This window comes from Suillus clintonianus, assembly GCF_016758775.1.
Source record: "Suillus clintonianus strain FC179 chromosome Unknown DEU56scaffold_21, whole genome shotgun sequence".
NCBI classification, from domain to species: Eukaryota; Fungi; Basidiomycota; class Agaricomycetes; order Boletales; family Suillaceae; genus Suillus; species Suillus clintonianus.
Genome location: NW_024539245.1, coordinates 116385 through 131360, shown reverse-complemented (window position 1 = coordinate 131360; position 14976 = coordinate 116385). Strand labels below are relative to the sequence as shown.

Genomic DNA, 14976 nt, shown 5'->3' with positions numbered 1-14976 from the left:
AAAGCAGATGCTAATGAATATGAGATGATGTGTGTGTAAGCTAAACGGCAGTACGGAGTGTGTGTTGAATACACGTATTGTGAAGTATGTTGTGGTGTGAGAGTAGTAGAACAAAGTGGCATGTGGGTGCGAGTCCCAAGACGGGAAATGAGGATGTATTATATCACATAGAAGACGAATGGTGAGGAAGAAAAACTGTTACAGCTTCCACTCTAAATCCAGAGCCATGCGGTTCAGACACAAAGTAGTTAAAATTTCAGTGACCATAGAAAGGCCGGAATGCTTGATGGTCAGACGAGCGCTGAAGACATCTTCCGGCTGGCTGAGCTCCCACGTAGCGATCGTAGAGCGTCCGTCTATGCACTGAAATTCTATGAGCAAAATACAAGGCACGAAAGCTAGCAAACATCCCACCTCCATCTTCTGAGGAAAAACTTTCCACTTCAGCTCCTTACCATTCTGCGCCGTGAAATAGCGCGATCTGCGATTATTTAGTATTTCAATTCAACGACATCTCATTTGCAACACCTACGTGCTGGCATCTTTCTTGTGGCGTAGATGATTGGCCATAGTGACCTCCGGCCCATTACCGTACACAAGGTATCCTGGTGCTCTGGATGGGCCGAAATACAAGTAAGAATTGCTGGGACCCATAATTTCTGGGTGCTGCTGGCTCCAAGCCGCTTCGCGAGCGATGTGGACAATTACATTCACTTGTTGGTCAACCTTTGGAATGACATGTCAGAGGATGCTGAACACTGAGCCCCGGACATTGTTACCGTTTTCCTAATATTCGGCCGTCACGGATTAAATTTAAGCCTCGGGCGTTCAAAGAGGTACTTACACCGTGAACGCTGGTCTGCTCTCGAGATCCTCAAATCTATGACTGAAGAGATTTGATCCGAACTGAAGGAGGACGTATGAGCCAGACATGACGGGAGAGGTGGAAGAAAGACGGGGGGGTTCTGGGTCGTTGCATCCCGGTCGCTCATATGTAGCTTACCTTTTCACGCACAAGAACATGCTAGATTGGGAATAAGAGATTGTAGGCACGGCCACAAAGAAGCCCACGTAAAGAAGCCCACGTGGCTCCTCGTGGCTCCCAGTTCATTTTAGCAGCCGAAACCGGTCATTTCATTGATCCCCTTGCCTCAGGGCTTCTGCCTGTCTTCCACACTTTTCAAGTGCGATGGGCAAACACCTCTTATTCTAGGTTATCAAGTGAAATTATTAAATTATGCCAAAGAAAGCTGATCATGCGCGCGACCTTCGTGTGTGTATGCAGGTGTATGCAAACTACAATAGTGCTCATGAGAAGAAACCCAGTAAACAGGTCAAGCTTTACCGATGAGATGACTAGCGAGCTCCACTTCTACGTATTGGAATCGATAAGCTCATTCCCAAAATGACAAGGAACAACACACGTGGATAAAGGTCTGAACCAGACGGAAGTGAATTGTCCGTTCAGTCGTACACTGGTAATAAAATCAGGATTATCACCACCGATCCGTCTGTCCGAGGATTCTAGCATTTCTTACCATGTATAATCCCTGGTGAGTCAAGCTTGCGTAAATAAGTGTAGAGCGGCCAAAAGCCTTAAGTGCGCACCGTAAAACAGTGTCCATACAAGAATAAATGTGAAGATGTTGTCTTGGCCAGGGTTGACCAGCTCCCCAAGTCCGCCAGGCAAGTACTTGGCAGGTTTCCCTCTGCAGTTTATGGCGTAGATGATAAATGAGGTTGAAACGATGGATGCTATAAACAGTGCGAATCCTAGCCAGTTCTCTAGTCCGAGGATTCCTGAAACAGCGCCAGCGAAGCAAGAAGACAGGAATTTGACAGATGTCAGCGCTTGATTGTGCAGGACATTCGGTGCAAATATAAGCTGAGCTGCATTATCTGTAGTTGTCGCCATCGACGATGATGTTGATGTTGAGTGTGGGCGCAGAATAAGCGTTGAGTGTACGACTCGGACACCGGAAAGATCTCCCACGGTTGCATTTCCGATACTGAACGAGATGATCTATCGTGACTTCGCGCCTTTACAAGGTCGAATCAACAGCAGAAAGTTGTCCAACAACTAATATTTCCATCTCTCAGGAGAAATAAGGGTAAAGTCGTCATGTCCAACAATCCAGGCAAGCAGATCAAAGTCGGGATTCTTGGTGCGACGGGTACTGTGGGGCAGCGTTTCATCACTCTGCTCTCAAAACACCCATGGTTCGCCATCCATGCACTTGGAGCATCTTCAAGATCGGCTGGGAAGCCATATTCACAGGCTGTTATGTGGAAGCAGACGACTCCCATACCAACTGTCGTCCGCGATATGATAGTGCGCCAGTGCTACCCAGAGCACTTTGCGGAGTGTGCTATCATCTTCTCTGGTCTTGACGCCGATGCAGCTGGAGAAATAGGTACGTCCCAAGGCGTATAACCCATCTTTTCGCGCCTTATATTTACGAATATCAGAATCTGCGTTCAGAAGCGCCGATCTCGCCATTTTCTCTAACGCCAAAAATTACCGCAGAGACCCCTCCGTACCTCTGATCGTCCCCCTCGTAAACGACTCTCATTTATCCATCATTCCCCAGCAGCAAGCGCTGCAAGATCCCCCACTCAAGAAGGGATTTATCGTTACCAATGCCAATTGCTCCACGACGGGCTACGTTATACCCCTTCGCGCCCTGGAGAAGGCATTTGGACCCATCGAATCATGTCTGGTTACTACTATGCAAGCCATCTCTGGTGCTGGATACCCAGGTGTTTCTAGTCTTGATATCATTGATAACGTCGTGCCCTACATCGGAGGCGAAGAAGAGAAAATGGAGTGGGAAACGCTGAAAATTTTGGGAGGGATCGCTGATGGAGATGATGGAATGAAGACATTTGATATGCACGCACGTCATCCATTACGCGTATCCGCATCGTGTAATCGAGTCCCGGTCGTTGACGGGCATACGATGTGCGTCTCTGTACGGTTTCAGCAGAGACCGCCTCCCAGCCCGCAGCAAGTCCGCGAGGCGCTGGTGGCTTATACTCCGGAGGCACAGTCCATTGGGTGCCCTTCTGTTCCTGTCCATGCCATTTTTGTGCATGAAGAACCGGATCGCCCTCAGCCTCGGCTGGACCGATATTACCAAGACGGTGCTGGCGTGTCAGTGGGAAGAGTGCGCCAATGTCCCGTTCTCGACATAAAGTTCGTTGTCCTCGCGAACAACGTCTCTATCGGAGCAGCCACGAGCAGCATCATTAACGCGGAGCTCGCGGTGTTGAAAGGGGTTGTAAAGGTGGAGTAACGGGGGCGCGCCCATGCCGCGTAGCCTGAACAATGTGCCAGATCTAGAAGTTCGGCGGTCTTGCACGATAGTAGAAAGATCAAATAATAGCTTTATGTTACTGCGAGTATATTATGGGCGAAAGCATTGGTGACTGGTACAATTGTATACTGCAGGTTAGTGCGATGATGACGTTGATACAGTATTGTAACAAAAATGTGAGCAAAACATCTTGATCAACCAGCTCGGGAGGAACGATCGCGATTCAGCTGTACAAAGGTCTCTATCATGCGATTCATATTACCCAGTCCTGGCGTTTCGGGAAGCCATTCTCCGTTGTTGACACAAAGAATCTTCATGCGCTCGTGATAGTCTAGGTCAGGAAGCAGCTTAGGGGTGATCAAGAAGTATTGTGCGCTGTCAGGCTTGCATGTGACCTCGACCAAGGAATTGTGTACCGCGCGCTCGGCGCGTTGATCCATGCCCTTCGGAAAACGTTGTCAGCACTTGACGTATAAACAGGGTCAATGAGGGTACCTGGTTAATCTCGTCAACAAGAGAGAACGGCGTTCGGGCTTCTTCAGTCAAACTCATCAGGTATAAGATAGTGGTGAGTGACCGTTCCTGGAACCCAATGTAAATATCATGCGCGGAGTAAGTTTAATCCCTACTTACGCCGCCTGACTGCCTCTGTCCCGTAAGAAGTTGCAACTTCTCGTTATCACGGAATTTAACGAGAATGTCGATCGCCCACTTGTCATAATCGTCATGGGGGCTGATGCGGATTTCACCTGCACAACCAATGCCTGCAAAAGTCGATAAACGTAAATTCATGACGCCCAGCAGGGTTTGGTGACTGACGATCAAATGCAGCGGAGAATTTTTTTCCGATGCTCGCGACCAGTTGTTCGAGAGCAGGTTGCCAACGATCCTGACGGAAAACTCAGAAATGAAATGAAGCAAGCAAGAACACCGCCCACTCTGGCATTCTTGATATCTCGTTCCACTCTGCGGGTAGCCTTCTCTCTTTCTTCTAGAGTTTTCGTCAGGGCTTCGATCTGTTTGTCATCGTTGTCAATGAAGACCCTCATATCAGAGGTGGAGCAAGCAAACCTCATCCTTTCGCCGCTCATACTGCTCCACAACGCCAGGGTTCGTTAACGAGATCATATCAAGATTGGCGCGTTGAACATCTAGCTCCGTCCGCAGGTCATTCACGCTCCGGTCGTGAACCGAACCATCCTGTATGGGTGTAAGCTATCTCTGCCTTCTATTGACATCACATCAGGGTCGCTCACCATTTCCATCTTGGCGAATTGTTGCTGGAATTCTTGGTCCATGCCCCGAACAAGATCTAGACTGATGTCGCGTTTATTCTTCGCGTCAGCCTTTGTCGTGACGAATAGTTGATCAGCTATTGTTGATGATTACTTCATATCCGCGGATGTTGCAGGAAAGTCTGATGACCAACCTTCTTCGAACTCGGCAAGAGCCCGTTGGTACTTTTCATCCTTCTCTTGACACAGGGCTTCAAGCGCGTTCTTGTTTGCACCGACCTGTAGAAATTCAAGTCCACTGCGAGTTGCTTCAACTTGATCAGCTATTGCAGCGCGAATCAGTTGCTGTGGATTGTCAATTTCGCTCACGCATTTGCGACAGAGGAAAACCAACCGTGTATTCCTTCACAATCCTAACGCGCTTCTTCGATATTTCAAAAAGCCTCTTCTTGAGCTTCGCTCGTTCATCCTCCACGGAGGGTGCGTTCTCAAGATCCCTCAGCTTGTTCTTGTTGGTTTCTGTGGTGCGGTTAGATATGAAAACGGCCGATCGGCATCAATATGCACCGATTTTAGCCGCGAGCGTAGCCAAATGCTTCTTCTGGTTATTGACAACCTTCTTGCGCGCCTCGAGTGCGTCCTGCAGACATGATAAGTGACATTCGCTTTCCGACACACAAAAATGACATACAAATGTCTTCTTGAACAGAGCTTCCTCGGCCCTAATCTCACGCTCCTCTGCCGCAAGGTTGTTCGCATCTTCGTTGATGGCTTCAAGAGCCTGCCTTGCATCCTGAATAGTCTGATCGAGTTTATTCTTGATCTCAGGGTCGACTGCAGCCCTGTAAATATACTCCACAAGACGGCGCGATGATGAATTACTTACTCGTGCTGCTGACAAGATTGCGGGCTGGACGGAGATCCTTTGTCATGTTCGCAGCTGCTCGCTTTCCATATCGAGATCGTGAAACCGTGTTCATCACTCTTCCCGCGATGAACTTCGCCCCGCTACCGTCTCGGGAAACAGCTTCCATAGCAGCATTTACATCAACCTTAGAAGCGTCCAAGCCAATAGCCTGACACCACAAGTCTAGTTAGCGTGTGTTACTAGAACAAGACCGGTTCACTGACGGTGCGGTGTAAGTTGACTTCTCGCGTGAGGAACCACAGAAGGCCGTCGGGGCACTCAAGCTTGTTAATTGCGTAGTCATCAAAACCAAGTGCCTTCAACTACAGCAGGGCGTTAGATCATTCAGCAGAGATGACACTAACGCACCTCTGCCTCATTCATGGGAGGAGGGCTCAGGTCCACCTTAGGCCTGAACCAGATGTTGATACGCGCACCCTTTCGGAGCCCGGCCTGCTCACTGTCATTTAAGTGAAAATTGAGGGCAGCATAATCTTCTTCGCATTGCGTGACAAGAATCTGCAAGTCAATCAGCCACCTGATTTAGAGTGATGAACAGGATGTGGTGCAAACTTTGAGCTGATCCTGATTAAAGCATGCCTCTATGGCATCGGTATAGCGTCGATCCGGAACAGTGCAACATATCATGGGGGGCTCAAACACCTCCATCTTGAACTTGTCCTGGTGATTACGAAGCCACACAACTGCATCGGCCATATCTCGATCCCAGCCTCGCAATTTCTCGAGTTTACGATGGCGCTCGTCTTCAAGGTTTTTCAGCCTGTGATGAATGCGTTATGCTCGTACCGAATCGTTAACTGGCATTGCTTACTGGTCAAATGCACCACTGATATTTGCCTGTTGGGAGGCTGAGGAGTCAACATTCTTCCTTTGTCGCTCCTGTAAGTCCTCCATCCGTGTCGTAGTTTGGTTGTGCTCTCGGTTGACTTTCCTCTAGAAAATGGCTGTTAGCACGGATTGCGTCGCCCACTCATGCGGTGCACGAACCATCTCAGCATTGATGGCCTCTACGTCTTCTAGTTTAGGCGGGTTGTCAAGCTCATTCTGCCATTTCTCATTGTGCCCTTGGATTTCTTTGATCTTCTTAATGCGCTCCTTCTCGGCCCGTTTGAGACCATCAAGTCTGTTCGTAACGTCTTCGGCGTCACGTTCCTGAACGGCTAATGATTAGACAAGAAACGAAGATGAACCATCAAACGAACAAGCTTGTCGTTCTCGGTCCATTTACTCTTCATCTGCTGAAACTTCTGGCGAGATGCAGCCTTCTTTTTCTCACGTGCTTTCTCATATTCCTTGTGCTGAGCTGCGAGCTGCCTTGAAGTATATGAGTGAATCGGCAGTGAATTACGAAGAAGAGCATACTCTAGCTTGGCATGCGCAGGTGCGTTCCTATCTTTCAATTTCCGTACCCGGGCATGCAACTCCCGCTGGCGATCTTTTGCTTTCTGATAGCGCTCCTTAGCTTCATGGTACTCGTTAACAGGAATCAACACTTCTAAGACAGCTATCTATAACAGTTGTCAACAGCGCGTATCGACACCATGAATCAAATTACTCACATCCTTCTCGATACGCTTGCGCTCTTGATAACGTTGAACGTCTCGCTCAAGTTGACCATTACGCTCTTGCATCGTCTTCAACCGCTCTTGCTCATCATTGGATTTCTGCGAGGCACCCGTAAATTAAACACAATATTAAAGCAGAGAATTCACAAACATCTTGAAGGTTCTTAAGCTCCTTGCCGGCGGTAATCAATGTGTCATGCCAATTTGACAAATTAACATCCCCCGCGGCACGTTGCGTCTCTCTAAGCAACTGTTGCGGAGTCATTTGCGCAAACTCGGAGACTTTATCCTGAGGCAAGAATGAACTGAAAAGCGCGCATACATGCAATCAGAATCAGCGCTCAGCACAGAAAGGGCAATGTACCATAAGTTTCCGACTTGAACATTGAGTTTCGCCATGCGGTTAGTAATCTCTTTCCCAGTACAAGATTGCCCGTTGAGAGTCAGAGTCGACCCTTTGGACTTGGCGCTCAAGTTGCGTCGGATCACGAGGTTCTTTTGACCCTTTGCACCCTTAAGTTCAATTTCGATATAGCCACTGTCTTTGCCATGCTTGACAAAGCTAGAAATCTCATTTGCGCGACCAAGAATCTGGTGAAGGGAGATTTCAGGCACAAACACGGGAATAACAAAAAAGACTCACACTCGGAGACCAGTTGAGTCCGAGACAAATTGCGCAAGCAATGCTGCTTTTACCAGTGCCGTTGGGTCCGAGTATCATGTTGAGGTAAGGACCGGGTCGGAACTCCACCCAATCATACGTAAGGAAGTTGTGCAACTGAATGCGCACGATAGAGCCGGGGATGAAGCTAAGAGACAATAGTGAGAAACAATAACAATTGGCAAGGGCCTTCCGGCGCCTCACCCATCGTCATCGCGAGGAAGAGTCGCTACTTGCTCCCTCTTCGGGGTGGAGGGAACAAAGTCGCCTTCTGCATTGACACGAGTGCGCTTGCGGCTTCTGGGAGATCCGTCCATGTTCTCAGGATCACCGTCAGCATCGCCGTCAGCGTCGGCATCGGCATCGTCACCAGCCTGAGTCTGATCTAGTTCTTCGTCCGTAGGTTCAGGCTCGACACGCTTTGCCTTGCCTTTCCCTTTCTCATCCTTTACTTTCTCCTTTTTGACGGATTCGTCCTTGACGCCATTCGGAAGAGCAGAGTTCTCCTTGAGAGAGTCTGTATCGACCTCTACCAGTTCTGCTCTTGTTCGACGAGGCATGTGTTGTCGCACAGGAACGCGTAAGTTTTGGAGGAAGCTGTACAGTACTTTGTAATTGACGCGTTTTGAATGTTTGGGATTGTTTGACATGGTAGGCGCGACGCGTTTAGGGCCGGGTCTATGGGACTACGAAGAGACTAATCTGACTAGGACTGCCTTGTAGACCATCCTTGAATATCATTAACACTTCTTAACACTTCTTAGGTCTCATTTGCGTTGGGCGGTTGCCTGCACAGGTTACAGCTTTAACACCCGGAAACCAGCTCGGGAGTTTTCTCTAACGCATTACGTAGTCCGTCATCCCGATCCGAGATTCGACTCCCATGAGCATCAGACGGAAAAGCACCACACATGATCTGGCAACCCTACGCCTTCACCCAGATGGCTCGCGAGTCCAACAATCATCTATCAACAGAAGCACACGCACAGCTCCATCAACAGTTCCAGACACCAGAGGAAACTGGATCGCCCGGGATGCAGGGGGTAAAGCTGTCGTGCGTAAAACTAGAAATGCGAGTGCTAAGGCGGATGATGAGGATGGAGAGTTTATTGATATTCGTCTTTCGGATGAGTTGGGCGAGGATGAATTCACGGTAGGGACAGGTAAGAAAGGCAAAGAAAAGGTGATTGAGAGCGATGAGGAGGACAGTACCAGAGACCGTACCGGCAAGAATTTCAGGGCGAGGAAACGACGCAGTTTCACAGAGGACTTTTCATTCTTGGAACCCACACCCCCGCATCTTGCCTTTCCACGATCAGAATCAACCTCCGAAGGCGACTCCTCCTCTTCGTCTTCGTCCTCGTCCGAAACTGATTCGGAATCGGAAGAGATCAAAATCACGCTCCCGGACCCACCACCCGTAAGAGTCAATCTTCATCCAATGATGTTCGCTTATCATTAGTAGGAGCTGTTAAAATGCATTCACCACTTCGCCAGCCGTTACTATCAGGAAAGGGGCGTTTTGTCCGACAGAAGCAAGGGTTACCGAGACGAGAGGAAAGCCCAGCGCTCCAAAAAGAGTGTGTCTAATATTCACGATCAGACAACAAGCCATCCGGCACTGTGGACGAGGGATTCTTCCCTCGAGGCAGATGACGACGACGATCAATTGGAAGATGAGAAAGATGAGCCGGGGGATGAGGAAGATGAATGGGAAGACGAGGAAGATGGCGAAAACGCTTCCCGCAACGAAGAACATAAAGACATGTACAAGGCTCTTGACGGCTCAGCTTTGGTTGCAATAGGTAGTCAAAATCATTGCTCCTCACCGACACGCTAACCAGTGTCCAGGAATCATTCTCCAGGAGCAAATTGCGCACGCAATGATCACTGGCTTCTCCGGTACTCATGCAAACCGAGTGCGACAGCGGGACTATTCGACAGAACGAAGCTCTTACTCACCTTCACTCGAATCCGATTGTTAGCACCCTGTTCGTGTGCGCGCAGTAGTATATTATATTCCAGCGTAATAAATGAATTAGATGACAAGCAAAAAGATGAGGAGAAATACTACTTCGCCTTCGCCTTCATCCTATTCTTTGGATCTAGCTTCAGAATATAATCCTCCGTCAGCGTCCCATCCTCCCACCGCTTCAAAATATTCCCTCTATATATCCCCATATTCGACCCTCCGAATACTTTAAGTCGTTCCAATCGACGTTCCCGAAGCTTGTTTTTGGGTAACATACCGGACACTGCGTGCCGTATGATCTACATTCGCACAGAGCGGGGTAAGCATACGGTCTTTTTCGTCGAACCACGAAACGAACCTCATAAGGCTTTTTCTCCATCATATCCTTATACTCAGTTTCTTTCAACCCACCGGGGAACATCGTGTGCTTGCGGTATACCAGCTGTTCATCTTTACGACCAGTCACCTTGATGTGTTTTGCGTTTGTAACTACGACGTAGTCCCCACAGTCCACTAGAATGTGCATGAGCGAGAGAGCGTGAATTATGATCAGGGAATGAGAACATACAGCTCTTGTCGTATATCGGTTTGTGCTTGCCCATGAGCACGAGAGCTATTCGTTCCGCCAATTTTCCAAGAACGCGGTCAGAAGCATTGACATGATGCCATACTCGCGCGTAGGCAAGAGCAGTCTATGATAAGCCTCGAGTTAAATGTTCGCCCTTGCATACCAAAAAAATGGCGTACGTTGCCTACTGCTTGAGACATGAAAGTGCTGGTTGATGAAGGCAATTGCGTTTGCAAAGTGAAGAAGTACAAGCACGTGACATCATGGCTACTAGTTTTGTCTACCTTACCGCACGCACTACTTAGTGCTGGCCTCCCCATGGCAAATCTAAATCTCGGCTCATATCTGCTGTACGAGTCGGTCGATAAATAGCATATTGTAGCGTCGCGCTTGCACTGTACGCACTCTTCAGAATGGCATTCCTGACATGATACGACAGGGTTCGATAGTTGTCAAAATGTCTTTTAAGTCGACCGAAGTAGACATCGTCTAGCAACCACTGTTCAATGCCCTGTAGCACAAATCAATATCAATGTGACCAACAGCACGGAGTTGATTTATTGATACGGCTGTTGAAATATTGATATAATGACCAGGATTGGTCACTTAGCCGCAGCAGTACGCCGTAGGCACGTCAGGAATAGATCCCGCTGCATCAATAGTACGCTGAATCACTGATAGGAAACTGACTCGGTCACTTCACTGAAAACGAACTCTATCCAGCGCTAGCATGCATGACAACTTCCTCGAGTTCTTGATACCTGGCATTGAGATACGACTCGCAGTGTTACCTGAAATGAGATCAATCTTGCACTAATACAGCCTAATACAGCATGTCCTGTTCCATCACATTGTCAGAAGATTTCACAAATGGAAAACGAATACATACGATGAGGGCTTGCCAATACTGGCATCCGCACCGGTGCACCCAAACAGAATACGATGCTGCACAATTGTCATCAAGACTCGAATAAATGACCAGCAGCATACTTAAGTTATAAAGTACAGCGACTGTCACCACTGCATGAGAGCGCACTGATAGAGTTCGGCTTCCCAGAACTCCATCAAACAGCATTTCCGTAGATAGGGTGACGTGTCGATGACATTATATTCCAACTTTGGACCTCTGGTCTAACTGTACCACGAGCGCGATGATGCACTGGAATATGGCTATGGCAGGGAACTGAAAAGCAAGTACATCAGGTACTAGTGGGTAAAAATAAACGCTGTGGAATGTCAGGCGCCATGCTGTGGTGAGAAGAACATACAAAAAGGGGTTGCCGGGCACGCACATTCAATCAAGTGAATCGCCCGTTCTTCCCCAACCTAAATTGCTAGCGAGGCTCTAGGTAACGTCAAGAATAGTCTGAACTTCCAGCGCTGACGAACTGAAGATCAGCTTGAGCGTGCCAGCTGGCAGTAGGTTGCGCAGCCATCGAAATCACTATCAACGTCAGGCCACAGCAGACGTCAAGTCCTCACCGACGGTGCTTCGAATACTCCCAAATGGTGATTGCCAACTCTCTGGTGGAGACACTGGTCACGGGTTCCAGATCAAGACAGCTTGCAGTAATGGCAGCAAATGAATCGATGTTGACACCCGTTTTGACCTTGTGGGGTTACCCAACGACCGGTTCATCCATTGCCTATTTTCCGGACGGCAAGCAAATTATCAGTGGTTCATGCGATGGGACTACTCGGCGATGGGACCTAGAAGCGGGCAAGGAGATTGAGGAGGTGTGGGATGATGTTATGCGGGAAGTACATGCGGTAGCTGTATCAAAGGATGGTCGATGGGTTGTCATGGGTGGTGGACCTTTCTTGACCGGGGAGCTCAGGGTCTGTGAGGTTGAGACGGGGATCGTCAGCAGATTTGAAGGCTACTCATGGAGGATCACCTGCATCGACATCTCGGCGGACAGCACGCTGGCGGGTCATACGATTCGGAAGTGCGGATATGGAACCTGGATACGGGCAAACCCGTGGCTGCATTCAAGATTGATGCTTGGGTGGGCGCAGTTCGACTCTCGCAAGACTCGAGGAAGATTGCAGTCATTTCGAATGCGAGGTGCCTTGAGATTTGGAATGTCCAAACAGGAGAATTGGATGTCAGACTGGGGAAATCTCATTTCGTGACACATCGATCTCCGGCCGCGGTGTTCTGGACTACTAAAGACAAGACCGTTGTAGCCGCGTTTGACTTCAGGGACTCTGGCTCCCCGAACAGTATTTACGAGTTTGACGCGTCTACACTGGAAACGGTCGGAACTCCCTTCAAAGGGCATACCAATACCATTGAATGTCTGGCACTTTCATTTGATTGCGCTCTCCTCGCTAGTTGTTCTAATGACAATACCATCAAACTCTGGGCCTTCGAGTCCCGCCAGCTCCTCGCCTCATTCGATGTTCAGAATCCCCACCTCATTATCTTCTCACCCAACTTGTGCCAATTGGCTTATACGGCCGGGAACGATAGCAATATCTACTTGTGCAACACCCCACCTGAGATCCTTGCTAGCATTCAGCCTGCACACCGAATGCCTACAGTGCGTAGTCACCCCCGCACATATGTTGTTCATGTGCTGACATTTTCTTGCAGACAAGTGCTCCCATAAATACACCGGTATATACTGTCCCTAGTTTGGATTCCCGTCCCCAACGAACGGTACGTCGTAGAGCTTCGGGCACGGAAAGCGTGACCTCTACAAGGACGTCAGAAGTAGAGCTGTCGAGTCCACCAGAACACCCCCTCACTCATCTACCCAACGTACGCGATCCCTTTCATTTGTTCATGTGCACCACTCTATTAATGTTAAAATTGCAGTCTGACGCAGCTCGCCGTCGTAACACAACGATCGACTGGGTAAGGACACAGACACGAGGGGAACCCCCCGGTTGGACGGCAAGGCAACCCTCGAGAGGCGGCAGATGGACCGAATCCTCGACTATCACACACGCCGGAACCTCTCGCATACAGCCTGCCGACATGCGGCCGCCTTCTGACACGCAGAGGCAACACTACGACCCAGGACTTCAGTCGTTGCCTCAGGACTCCCTGTACGCCCACGGAGGACCAGCGCCAGATCTCCCCGGTCCACCAACACTGCCTGTCGTGGCTCTTCCCCCTCCATCTCGGATACCTTCTCCTGTATTAGGCTCACGGCTACCCGAGTCTCCCCCACACCCCTACGAAGTCCTTACCCCGTCTTTCGACACGGACATAGTTCTCCCCATTCGCAACCATGAATCTGGTGATTTCCCCCCTGAAGCGAGGCTCCAAAACCTTACGGAATACATCACCAAGGATGGAGACTATCCTGTTGCTCGTGGCGGGTTCGGTGAGATCTGGAAATGTACCTATCACAATGATCAGACATCGATCAAAGTTCGTTTACCGCGTTATGGCTGTCCATCTGTCTAAAATTGATACTGTGCAGGTCGCAGTGAAAGCGTTGCAGGTGTACGCTGCTGATCACCTTGGCGCAGCAAAGACAAAAAAAATCAAGGTCAGTATCTTGACGAAGGGTTTTATTTAATATTACTTACGCCAGAGGTCGCTACTTCTTAGAGGATAAAGCGTGAACTCAGAATATGCGCCAACCTCAAGCACAGAAATATTCTTCCCGTTTATGGTTATACTTATGGCTTCGGTCCATTCATAGCGATAGTCATTCCTTGGGCGGAGAATGGAAATTTGACGGCCTATTTGGAGCGTGAGGGTGCGGCTCTTGCTCTCGTTAGACGATTCCAGATCGTAAGCCGTCCCTTGTATTTTGTGGAGACTACACGCTGATGACACTCTCAGCTCAGGGATATCATAGCTGGTCTGCGATATCGTACGTACTAATTAGTTTAATTCTGGATCTGGAGTCATACCTGTCCTTTGCAGTTCACGCCAACAGCGTTATCCACGGTGACTTCAATGGTGTAAGTTCGAACATTCTCGTTAGAATCAGCTTGACTTAGTCATGACCTCCAGCCTAATGTACTTATCCATGGCGATGGTAGTGCGTGTGTCGCCGACTTCGGTCTGTCCTTGATGTATTCGGAGGTTATAAGCGCCTCTCAGGCTTCCTGGACGTCCACGCTCAAAGGAAACATGCGATGGATGGCTCCTGAGCTGCTTGTAGATCGGGAGGATGGATCGCAAGTGCGGCCAAGCGAGCACAGCGATATGTATTCATTCGGCGGTGTCATACTGCAGGTACGTCTGGGTTATTTAGATGTCCCGATGGTATCACGAGCTCCACTTGCAGGTCCTGACCAACAAGATTCCCTATTATCACCTCTCGAATGATGCGGCCATCGTCTTATGCATAGCCAAGTCGGAAACACCTTCCCGATCTCGCTATCCTGTGCTCCCCGACAAATACTGGGAGTTTATCGAGCAATGTTGGTCTACTGATCCTCGGGACCGTCCCTCGACACAGGGAGCCAACAGAATGATCAGGAATGAATATCATGCGCTGTCCAGATCTCCTTGATTCTTGAAACGTCTCACATACAACAAATCTACAGGACAACCAAATAGACACCATGAGGCTATTCACGGAAAGTACATTAATGTAGGCTCACTTCCAGACTTCGAACTGCATTATAACAATACTACTAGTACTGTGCACACTGGTACTGGCCTCCCCACGCCATATTTCATGCAATATATTTACCTTTAAGAGTTGGTCGATATAGTAGTGCTGCACCATACGCACTCTTCGACACGGAATTCCTGG

The 14976-nt window shown here is 49.0% G+C and overlaps 7 protein-coding genes across 7 annotated transcripts; 3 read left to right on the top strand and 4 right to left on the bottom strand.

The window, feature by feature from the left end:
• Positions 1 to 2: 2 nt before the first annotated feature.
• DEU56DRAFT_791606 (uncharacterized protein) lies at positions 3 to 1026 on the bottom strand. The gene is made up of 5 exons (XM_041352667.1): positions 845 to 1026; positions 780 to 786; positions 533 to 726; positions 415 to 481; positions 3 to 363 (listed from the first exon to the last, which is right to left on the bottom strand). Exons 1-5 carry the CDS (start codon positions 931 to 933, stop codon positions 199 to 201), a joined length of 522 nt encoding a protein of 173 aa, XP_041210468.1. The 5' UTR covers positions 934 to 1026; the 3' UTR covers positions 3 to 198.
• Positions 1027 to 1334: 308 nt separating this feature from the next.
• On the bottom strand, positions 1335 to 1915 carry DEU56DRAFT_870467 (uncharacterized protein; the record flags this gene model as incomplete). Its single annotated transcript, XM_041355635.1, has 2 exons — positions 1335 to 1372; positions 1609 to 1915. The coding sequence occupies 2 exons, from the start codon at positions 1913 to 1915 to the stop codon at positions 1335 to 1337; spliced, it is 345 nt and encodes a 114-aa protein (XP_041210467.1).
• Positions 1916 to 2004: 89 nt separating this feature from the next.
• Positions 2005 to 3719, top strand: DEU56DRAFT_243568 (aspartate-semialdehyde dehydrogenase). The gene is made up of 2 exons (XM_041345271.1): positions 2005 to 2414; positions 2470 to 3719. The coding sequence occupies exons 1-2, from the start codon at positions 2123 to 2125 to the stop codon at positions 3294 to 3296; spliced, it is 1119 nt and encodes a 372-aa protein (XP_041210466.1). The 5' UTR covers positions 2005 to 2122; the 3' UTR covers positions 3297 to 3719.
• DEU56DRAFT_870465 (uncharacterized protein) lies at positions 3512 to 8266 on the bottom strand (the record flags this gene model as incomplete). The annotated part of the gene is made up of 24 exons (XM_041355634.1): positions 3512 to 3760; positions 3813 to 3899; positions 3951 to 4081; positions 4137 to 4206; positions 4256 to 4333; positions 4389 to 4532; positions 4574 to 4689; positions 4747 to 4897; positions 4947 to 5071; positions 5120 to 5192; positions 5244 to 5394; positions 5435 to 5628; positions 5684 to 5782; positions 5829 to 5978; positions 6033 to 6240; positions 6292 to 6413; positions 6468 to 6632; positions 6683 to 6794; positions 6843 to 6988; positions 7040 to 7144; positions 7197 to 7350; positions 7410 to 7636; positions 7689 to 7854; positions 7911 to 8266. The coding sequence occupies 24 exons, from the start codon at positions 8264 to 8266 to the stop codon at positions 3512 to 3514; spliced, it is 3579 nt and encodes a 1192-aa protein (XP_041210465.1).
• Positions 8233 to 9775, top strand: DEU56DRAFT_791584 (uncharacterized protein). Its single transcript, XM_041352666.1, has 4 exons — positions 8233 to 8286; positions 8362 to 9126; positions 9172 to 9511; positions 9558 to 9775. The coding sequence occupies exons 2-4, from the start codon at positions 8590 to 8592 to the stop codon at positions 9689 to 9691; spliced, it is 1011 nt and encodes a 336-aa protein (XP_041210464.1). The 5' UTR covers positions 8233 to 8286; positions 8362 to 8589; the 3' UTR covers positions 9692 to 9775.
• On the bottom strand, positions 9776 to 10472 carry DEU56DRAFT_791581 (ribosomal protein L13-domain-containing protein; the record flags this gene model as incomplete). The annotated part of the gene is made up of 4 exons (XM_041352665.1): positions 10426 to 10472; positions 10247 to 10370; positions 10037 to 10191; positions 9776 to 9977 (listed from the first exon to the last, which is right to left on the bottom strand). The coding sequence occupies exons 1-4, from the start codon at positions 10444 to 10446 to the stop codon at positions 9777 to 9779; spliced, it is 501 nt and encodes a 166-aa protein (XP_041210463.1). The 5' UTR covers positions 10447 to 10472.
• A 2223-nt stretch (positions 10473 to 12695) lies between these two features.
• DEU56DRAFT_884263 (kinase-like domain-containing protein) lies at positions 12696 to 14904 on the top strand. Its single transcript, XM_041356157.1, has 9 exons — positions 12696 to 12792; positions 12846 to 13013; positions 13071 to 13631; positions 13684 to 13752; positions 13815 to 14000; positions 14052 to 14082; positions 14136 to 14173; positions 14226 to 14450; positions 14503 to 14904. The coding sequence occupies exons 1-9, from the start codon at positions 12784 to 12786 to the stop codon at positions 14728 to 14730; spliced, it is 1515 nt and encodes a 504-aa protein (XP_041210462.1). The 5' UTR covers positions 12696 to 12783; the 3' UTR covers positions 14731 to 14904.
• The last annotated feature ends 72 nt before the right edge of the window (positions 14905 to 14976 follow it).

Excerpts from the sequence above, each read along its gene's own strand:
- DEU56DRAFT_791584 (XM_041352666.1), top strand. The coding sequence starts at position 8,590 with ATGAGCATCAGACGGAAAAGCACCACACATGATCTGGCAACCCTACGC. Across the intron at positions 9,127-9,171 it reads CGCTCCCGGACCCACCACCC|GAGCTGTTAAAATGCATTCA; the intron begins GTAAGAGTCAAT and ends TATCATTAGTAG. Across the intron at positions 9,512-9,557 it reads CTCAGCTTTGGTTGCAATAG|GAATCATTCTCCAGGAGCAA; the intron begins GTAGTCAAAATC and ends ACCAGTGTCCAG.
- DEU56DRAFT_884263 (XM_041356157.1), top strand. Across the intron at positions 14,083-14,135 it reads CATAGCTGGTCTGCGATATC|TTCACGCCAACAGCGTTATC; the intron begins GTACGTACTAAT and ends TGTCCTTTGCAG. Across the intron at positions 14,174-14,225 it reads TCCACGGTGACTTCAATGGT|CCTAATGTACTTATCCATGG; the intron begins GTAAGTTCGAAC and ends CATGACCTCCAG.
- DEU56DRAFT_791606 (XM_041352667.1), bottom strand. The coding sequence starts at position 933 with ATGTCTGGCTCATACGTCCTCCTTCAGTTCGGATCAAATCTCTTCAGT. Across the intron at positions 482-532 it reads CACAAGAAAGATGCCAGCAC|ATCGCGCTATTTCACGGCGC; the intron begins GTAGGTGTTGCA and ends AAATAATCGCAG. Across the intron at positions 364-414 it reads TTTTTCCTCAGAAGATGGAG|TGCATAGACGGACGCTCTAC; the intron begins GTGGGATGTTTG and ends ATAGAATTTCAG.
- DEU56DRAFT_243568 (XM_041345271.1), top strand. The coding sequence starts at position 2,123 with ATGTCCAACAATCCAGGCAAGCAGATCAAAGTCGGGATTCTTGGTGCG. Across the intron at positions 2,415-2,469 it reads CGATGCAGCTGGAGAAATAG|AATCTGCGTTCAGAAGCGCC; the intron begins GTACGTCCCAAG and ends TACGAATATCAG.